The following is an 8,900-nucleotide window of genomic DNA, read 5'->3' as shown; positions in this document are numbered from 1 at the left end:
AGAAATTTGACTTTTACTAGAAGATTTACATGGAAGACTTCCAAGAAGTCTTTCGATCTCTTAGTGTAAGTCTTCTCACAGTCAGAAGACTTCCATGTAAGTCGTCTCAGGTTACTTCTGTGAAGTCTTCTAACTAAAATTAAATATTTTATTTTTATTTTTCAATTGAAAAAGTAATCCGATACGACTTTCACCGACAGTAAGAAGATTTCCACCGATGCAGATTCCTTTTCATTTAGGGTTTTAGGGTTATAGCGATTTGGTTTTAGGCTTAGGGTGTTAGAGGCTATCGTGCTGATAACGTGTTGTGAAACTTAGGATTTAGAACTGTAAGTTTCTGTATATTATTAATGAATAAGTGTTCCCTTTATATAGAGGTTACAAGAGAGATAAATGGAAATATAATAATAGGAAAGATTGCAAATCATAGACATAAACGAATTAGGAAATAGGCAAGTTGTAGCCGCCTCTTTCTCCTCTCCAAGTCTCGCGGCCGCCTCTCTCTCTCTAGGGTTGGACCGTCTCTCTCTCTAAGTGTATGGACCGGTTATGGACCGGGCCGGTAATGGACATCCACCAATTGATTTATAACATCATCAACTTGTTTATTTTAAAGTTAAAAAAAACTTGTTTACTTTTTTTTTTGTCAACCCAACAACTTCGTTGATTAAGCCCAATGGACAAGTACAGATACAAGTGAAAGTCGGTTTAACATTTCGAACCCAACAAGACAACAAAATTTAAAGCCCAATCGAAAGAGTTATCTTCATGTGTGTCCACGTGCTGCTTCTAAAGAGGCTGAAAACACGCGCCAAACATGCGGGACTCTCGATTTTCGGCCCACCGCCATGCTTCTCCTCCGCAGCCTCCTCCACGAAACTCTTCCAGCGAGATTTTGTGCTGCCGTAACCCGCTACCACTTGCATTCTTCCTCCTCTCTATCGCCATCGATATCAACAAGCTCAAGTCACTGGTCGCCGGTAGACGGTAGTGAAGAACAACGATCAATTTTCAATGGCTCATAACAGAGACTTTATCAAAACGTTTTCAAAGAAAATTTCGATTCTGCTGAATCTATATAAAACCATGAAAATAAAACCAACAGCTCATTCCTTAAACTGATTTGGAGACTTTGCATATGTCAGTATAACTACGAAGATTGATTCCATCTCGAGAATAAAGTCTGAGCATAACCAGCTAAAATAACATATCTTGAGTATCAAATGGGATTTGATTTGAAACATAGAGGAGAAAAGAGAGAAAACGAAACTTTATTAAATCAAACCAACTCGAAAAGGATAAGAAACGAAGAACATAATCGAGTATGATTTGATTAACACATCAAATTCGTCTTGAAAATGGCCAAGCAAAAATTTATAATCAATCACGAGATCGAACTGTATTACCACCTAGAAAATACGAAATTGTCAGTCAACAGGTTTTTGCAAACTTGCAAGCAACAAACAACGAAATCCATATTTAACTTATATTTTTAAGGTATTAAAGAGTTTCACAAGTTTTGGAAATTAAAATTTTCAAAATATTGAAAAAAAAATATTTTCCTATCTTAATATCAAAAACTATACATTGTACAACCTTATATTATTTAACTAATATAGTATTTTAAAATAGTTTATGAAGATGTTAGTTCATAAAACTGTCATACCTGTTATTCAGAGTTGAAATGATTAACTATCACCCGGCATAAAACAACCCCCTCCATGAAATATTTTTTTGGAGTTTCTAAACAAAAAATATTAATATCTTAATATATTATAAATAAAAAATAAAGTTTTCAACTAAAAATTAAATCAGTAAATTGACAAGTGTTGGATGAAGTTCTAAAGAAGTTCTTAAAAATCTTCATTTAAGAACCCCATTTCATTCACTTATTCAATTTCTTATTATTATTTTTTTAATGCCATGATATCTCCATGAAAATTTATCATTGGAATTGTTCAGAGATTTTCTGTTTAAACATAGATCATGAGTAATTTTGTTTGGTTGTTAGAATTATTACCGTGACTAAATAAGTTTTTTTTTTAATGATCATGATGTGAAACCTCTGATTGTTGGATCAACTCTGCTTCTTTTTTTTTTGAACAACTGCTATTATTTCCCCATATTATATTAGTATTAGTATAGTTACATAAATAATTAAGCAGAAGATAATATTGTTGAATCATTTGACCAAAGTAAATGAAATATATAGCAATCTACTCTAATAAATTAGTAACAAATCCAGTATGGAATAAAAATAAATAACGTACTTTTAAAACTGATGTAAAAAATTTATTAGATTTTATTTACTTTTTATCCAAGAATTTTATTTACTTTCTCTGGGGTTTATTGAAGGAGTGAATATGAAAGAGTTTAAATATTTTAAAAATAAAATATGTTAACAGAAATTGAAAAATCTCTATATTATTATTTGAGAAATCAGTTTCCTATGTGTCGCTCTCACGTTAACTCTCACGATGGTTGATTACATTGATACCCTTAAAGAATTAAAAATATTACATTTAAAATACTATTATTTATTTTTTTATTTAGTTTTCTTTTTAAAATTTTCCAAAAATATATACATATAATAAAAAAGAGTTTTTTTATAAAGTTAAAAAAACGAATTGAAAAATGAAAATATATGTATATATAATATGATTTCATAAAAAAAGTGAAGTTCACAAAATAGTAATATTACATTTTAAAAATATTTTTAAACAACATAAAATATACTTTTGAAGTAATAAAATACTTTCTATATATCTATATTTTCTTAGATGAAAAATATAAATTTGTATATAATGTGATTTCATTAAAAAACAATTTACACTGATAATCTTGATATTAGAAAAAAAATATTATTTCTTTTAAAACATAATTTCAAACAATACAAAAACATTCAAAGTAATATAATTATTTTTATATATCTATATATTTTGTCAGATGATTACATAAAATAATTAAGCAACATAAACTTATATATGTTTAATTGACTAAAAATAGTTTATAATTAGTATTATTGAAATGTTTTATTTATTTTTCATATATTTAGTTGACTATAATATCTTTCAATTACCAAAAAATATCGATAAATATATTTTATTTATATAATATTATTTTCAAATACAATCACAATTTTTTACTGGTTATTTTTAAGATATATTAAAAAACACTAAGAATAAAATTTAAAAATAAATATCGTTTGATAAAATAGTTACAAAATAGTTTCATGAGGTAGATATATTATATTATATCATTATTGAAGTTATTTGTTTTCTTAATATTAAATTTGCTTTTGAATTTTATGTTTTTATCTTTGTCGAACTTAATAGAACCATAATCAAAATACCAAAACAAATCTGAATTCTCTTTTTTAAAATTATTTAAAATAAATTTTAGTTTCCATTCAATAAATCAAAGACATAAAATTATTTAGAATTTAAAAAGTATTTTAATTATTGTAAATATTGATATGTGTTCATGAGCTTCTAAAAATGTATCAGCTACTTATACATCTAACTTCTTATGTATCGCTTTATTTTTTAATGTTTATTAAAAATACATACACATTTAAACGATAAATAAAATTGATTTTGATTTGATTTGAGAGAAAAATACAAAAATAACACTAAATCAAGTTTTTGTTCCCAAACTAGCACTCAATGTCAAAAGTTACAAAAATAGCACCTAATGTTTTATCAAAAGTCATAAACTTAGGGTTTAGAGTTAAAGGATGAGGTTTAAGATTTAGGGTTTAGGGTTTAGGGTTTAGGGTTTAGGGTTTAGGGTTTAGGGTTTAGGGTTTAGGGTTTAGGGTTTAGGGTTTAGGGTTTAGGGTTTAGGGTTTAGGGTTTATTAGGGTTTAGAGTTTAGAGTTGAGAAATGAGGTTTTGGGATAAGATTTCAAATTTTGAAAAATAAAAAAATTAAAATTTTGAAAAGATAAAATGCTATTTCTGTTATTTTAGTTTTTGAGTGCTATTTTTTGTGATATAAACTTAGAAATGTGCTATTTTGGAGATTTGCTTTTGGTTTGACTTAATTATAATAAAAAATAATTATGTATCAAGATTTAAATAATTATTATTTTGTACCTGTAAAAAAACAAACAAGAGTCGAGCCTCAACAAAAACAAGAACAAAATCCGTACGAAAGCTTCTTCGTCTCTTTCAATTAGGGTTTCTTCAGGCGAAATTGTAGATTTAAATTAATCGAATTATCTCGTTTCGCGTTTCTTCGAATTGCCAATCGAGAGAACGTATATGAGAAAAGAGTGATTCGATTCGATTCCTCGAGATGGAGCAATTTGTCAACTTCATCATTCGACCTCCAAGGTAAAGGAACCTCGTTTAATTACGATTTGATTTTGAAAGTTTTTGTCTTTCGAGATTCAATCGTCTTAGGGATTGGGTTTCCTCTGAATTTTGAGATTCCCTGACAAAAGTACTTTTAATTGACCTTCTTCTTCGTCTCATCAAAAGAATCAATTTTTTTTTTTTATTTTGATCTCTCTCTCTCTCTCTCAGAAGAGTTAGTTACTATTCAGATTCTACTGGGTCCTAATTCTGAATCTTCTTATATATCATTCAAGAACGTGTCCATGTTTTTCTTTTTGACATGACTCAACTGTTTACTAGGTTGGAGAGAAAGAGATTACCAACAATCCATCAATAAATTGTCAGTTTAGTTATATTTTGACCTTTTTGTGTGTGTGAGGCAGAGCTGAGTACGACCCTGAACATGATCTCTTGGAAAAGGATTTCATGATGAAAGGCAGATGGTATCACAGGAAAGATTTAGAGGTAACCAATCCTTTCTTCATTTGTTTCCTAGCTTATAAAACTTCATTTGTTTCTAGTAATAAATGGGACTTAGGTAGGTTGGTAGGTAGGTCCCTATAGGTGTTCTTCTTGCAAAGTCATATCTCATTTATTCAAGTAAGGTGTCTCTGTATAGTTTCTGTACCTATAAGTAGCATATGGAAGTAGTCAAAAGTGTTTCCATTAGCTATTTAAAATTGTTTTCTTTACTTGTTAATTAAATCGAATGGCATAGCAGGTTAAAAACAGTAGAGGAGATGTTCTCCAGTGTAGTCATTACATGCCTGTTGAACTCCCTGAAGGGAAGCCTTTGCCCTGTGTTATTTATTGCCATGGAAACAGGTACACACACAGTGAATCACGAATATGTTTTAACTTCATTTTTAGTATTTCTTAATGGTACTGCAATTTCCCATCATTCAGTGGATGTAGAGCGGATGGTAGTGAAGCCGCAGTTGTGCTGCTTCTTTCAAACATCACAGTTTTCACTCTTGACTTTTCCGGATCTGGTCTCTCTGGCGGGGAACATGTCACCTTGGGCTGGAACGAAGTAAGTCCTTGTTACTTTGGTGTAGACATGTTTGTCCAAATTTTATCTTTATGAAGACATATTCCACTTGATCTGGTTGGTGTAGAAACTATAGTTCATGTTCAGTCACTGCTTATTGAGAAATGAGTGATCATTCTTCCTTACAAAAGTTAGTTAAATATTTTGCTGGGAGTGGTTGCAGAAGGATGATCTGAAGGCTGTGGTTGAGTATTTGCGGCAGGATGGAAATATATCCCTGATTGGGTTATGGGGGCGTTCGATGGGTGCTGTAACTAGGTTACTTCTTCTGTCTCTTGCAATCACGTGGTCCTGCATGCTAAACTGTTATTGAATCATCCTCTCTGTTTACAGCTTGATGTATGGAGCTGAGGATCCTTCCATTGCAGGAATGATACTAGACAGCCCCTTCTCCGATTTGGTTGATCTGATGATGGAACTTGTAGATACTTATAAATTCCCTCTACCAAAGTTCACTGTAAGTAATTTTATTTTATGTTTCCTTGTCGGATTCTTTTTCTGTCTTCCACGTTGCTTTTGTTTTTTAATCTCCTTCCACTGTATATTCAGGTGAAATTTGCAATACAGTTTATGCGTAGAGCTATTCAGAAAAAAGCCAAGTTTGATATAATGGATCTGAACACCATCAAGGTTGTGTGTTCATAAAAAGCTATAACAAGCATTTTTTGCTTGTCGTGATCATGATGCTGATGCTGGTTGGTTAATTTATCTTCCATTGCTGCAGGTGGCAAAATCTAGTTTTGTTCCGGTTTTATTTGGACATGCCTTGAATGATGACTTTATCCGCCCTCATCATTCAGATCGAATATATGAAGCCTACGTAGTAAGCTGATAGCCTTCTTCGTCTTTATATGTTCTCTTCTTCTATAGCTATAGCTTCTATGTGATTTGTATTTATGATTATTTTGTAGGGAGACAAAAATATCGTAAAGTTTGAGGGTGACCATAACTCACCAAGGCCTCAGTTCTTTATTGATTCGATAAATATATTTTTCCATAACGTCCTTCAACCTCCAGAGGTGGTGGGTCCAACATTATATGACCCATTGGATGATTACTTTGCAAAGGTAATGCAACCAGCCATGGCGCATCGTGTGACTGTTTTATTTTATTTTATTTTTCTTCTCTAATCAATATTGATGTCTATTCTTTTTTTTTTTTGTTCAGGGCGGTTGGAGTAGTATGCATGACACAACTATTCCACCATCCTCAATGCAGAAAAGTGAGTCATACATACTCTTGAGTTTCTGATATTTTGAGCTCAAACGTACGTGACATATCTTTTTGGTCACTATTCAGGTTTAGCCTCGAGTAGCAGCATCTCTGACGCAATTAATGAAGTCCGTACAAAAAGACCAATGAGTCGCACAGATGTCAGTAATTCTTTGACTAATCTTGAGCCATTTTTTTTTTAAATCGCTAATGCCCATTAAGACAGTTTTGTCGCATAGGTTTGGGTGTTTGGTTTTCCATTTTTCTGATAATAAGCAATCAGTTTGTCCCCTTAACGTTCCTAGTGCAAGATTTTAAAACACCATGTCAATCTACTGATTATATAAACCTTAAAGAAAGAGTTTAAAAGCTTATGACATATAGTGGAGTCACTTGTTACTTCTAAAATACTTCCCAAGGCCACAAGTTTATGGGTTGTAATTTTAAGCTTTTTTATGGGTTTTTGTATTTACTTCCATCAGGTTCCTTCGAACGTTACATCTAACGGTTCTCCATCCCAAACTAAGGTATAAGATCAGTTTCTCTTCCTTTTTCTTATTTGCTATTCTTGTGTTGGTTTTATTGGTTGCTTCTACTCACCGAGTCACCATGTTAACTACTATATGGTCATTCGATGGAGACAGATGTGCATGGTGACCATCTTATATTCTTTGTAAACAGGAAATAAAAGAGACGAATGTGACATGATGATTTGGTTTCAGGAAAAAGAGAATCATGATGGCCGTGAGAGTTCATCATCTCCTGATATGATAAGCTTTGATTTGTTAAACGGCGATGAAGATGTAGAATATCACTTGGAGGATATCCCATCTAATGCTGAGGAAGAAGAAAGGGTGAGAGATCGAAAAGCAGACATTCTTTTACTAATATGTCTCATGTTCTTATTTTGACATTCATTTAATAATGTTATTTACTGGAGATTTCAGATGCTTATGAGAGCGGTGATGGAATCATTGAAGGACTTGGAAGTGCAAAGTCTTGAGAATAAAGAAGCTCCGGAGAAGAGAGTTTACGGAAACAATGCTTTTGGAACTGCACAACAGTCCTTCCTTCCTAGGGAAGGATCAACTTTAACTCAAGCGATTCAACCAGAGACTGATTCTGTTTCCAGTCCTGCAACACTTAGCGGGGATGCATTTTTACCATCTTCTTCCGAGTCCAGTGCACCAAGTGAGTCGCCGGCTTCTCTAGCTGTGCCTGGCTCTTCGAGCGAGACAGGTGACATGTCAGCGGTTGCAAAGCCCACGGTGACAGTTGAACGTAGTAGTAGTAGTAAATGGGATTTCAACTTCTTCAAAAACAGCAAATAGTTCCAGTTATTGAGTTTGATTTTGAAACTGGGTGAAGTCAATGCAAATGCATATATGTCCAAAACAATAGCTGGTTTCTTTTTCAAAGATTTGTTCATGATAGGTTAACTTTCTTTGGCTTTGGTTATGGTTTTCATTCAAATGTTTGTATTCTTGGGTCTGCACGTTGTTCATTCCACGTATTTGCTAAAGTTTACTTCATATGATGATTCAATTATATTTTTTCATTGTACTGCTTTCTGCCTTGTTTCTTGAGGACAATAAGTTGGTTTCAAAGTTAAGTTCTGGAGTGATGCTGGACTATGTTAGTCCATGAATTAAATAAGGAAGCTAAGTAGCAACACGTTATTAAATAGCAACACAAAGCATGTGGCGAGCCACTAGTTTAGAGTTAGAAGTCAGAGCCACTTGTTAAAGCAAAATTTATGTTTTGCTTGTTTGTGATGTTTTGTTTTATTTGTTAGATGAGGATGGTGAAGACTAATGAGACGATGCAAGGTGATTATAGAACTTCAGTAGCTTTTTGCACCAAAGGCTTGTCCACAGAATGTCTCAAATGCCAACACTTAACCCTGTCAACTATTCATTTCTCTTTGTAAAAAATATTATATATATAGTCATATGTATAACAATCACCATTAATAAGAAAAGTATTCTCGAAGCTATGTAAAAAAGAGGTTGTTGCAAAACAAAAGGCTCTAAATGATGACACGAGGAATTAATAGGTATAATAAATTCATATTCATTTCTTAAAATTTACATCATTTATGAGAAATTTTGTTACATATAATTCATGGAGAATTTTCATGTTTACCATTTACTTATTACCGTTATTCATGTTTACCACCACCACTAAATAGATATTTTCAAAATACATTCTTCATTAAGTGACAAAAGACTCTTATACGCTTGTTATATATATATATAATAATTATTTAAATAAATAATAAATAATTTTTTTTTATG

At 31.9% G+C, this 8,900-nt stretch overlaps 1 protein-coding gene across 1 annotated transcript; it reads left to right on the top strand.

The window, feature by feature from the left end:
- Positions 1 to 4,111: 4,111 nt before the first annotated feature.
- Positions 4,112 to 8,148, top strand: LOC106313598. The gene is made up of 14 exons (XM_013751461.1): positions 4,112 to 4,337; positions 4,724 to 4,805; positions 5,062 to 5,165; positions 5,247 to 5,373; positions 5,555 to 5,649; positions 5,725 to 5,848; positions 5,941 to 6,021; positions 6,116 to 6,214; positions 6,303 to 6,458; positions 6,559 to 6,613; positions 6,691 to 6,764; positions 7,086 to 7,130; positions 7,326 to 7,457; positions 7,551 to 8,148. Exons 1-14 carry the CDS (start codon positions 4,300 to 4,302, stop codon positions 7,932 to 7,934), a joined length of 1,596 nt encoding a protein of 531 aa, XP_013606915.1. The 5' UTR covers positions 4,112 to 4,299; the 3' UTR covers positions 7,935 to 8,148.
- Positions 8,149 to 8,900: the final 752 nt, after the last annotated feature.

This window comes from Brassica oleracea, chromosome C1 (genome assembly GCF_000695525.1).
Source record: "Brassica oleracea var. oleracea cultivar TO1000 chromosome C1, BOL, whole genome shotgun sequence".
NCBI classification, from domain to species: Eukaryota; Viridiplantae; Streptophyta; class Magnoliopsida; order Brassicales; family Brassicaceae; genus Brassica; species Brassica oleracea.
The sequence above is the reverse complement of the archived record's forward strand: the minus strand, read 5'-3'. Positions and strand labels throughout refer to the sequence as shown.

Excerpts from the sequence above, each read along its gene's own strand:
- LOC106313598 (XM_013751461.1), top strand. The coding sequence starts at position 4,300 with ATGGAGCAATTTGTCAACTTCATCATTCGACCTCCAAG. Across the intron at positions 5,650-5,724 it reads TCGATGGGTGCTGTAACTAG|CTTGATGTATGGAGCTGAGG; the intron begins GTTACTTCTTCT and ends CTCTGTTTACAG. Across the intron at positions 6,614-6,690 it reads ACCATCCTCAATGCAGAAAA|GTTTAGCCTCGAGTAGCAGC; the intron begins GTGAGTCATACA and ends GTCACTATTCAG.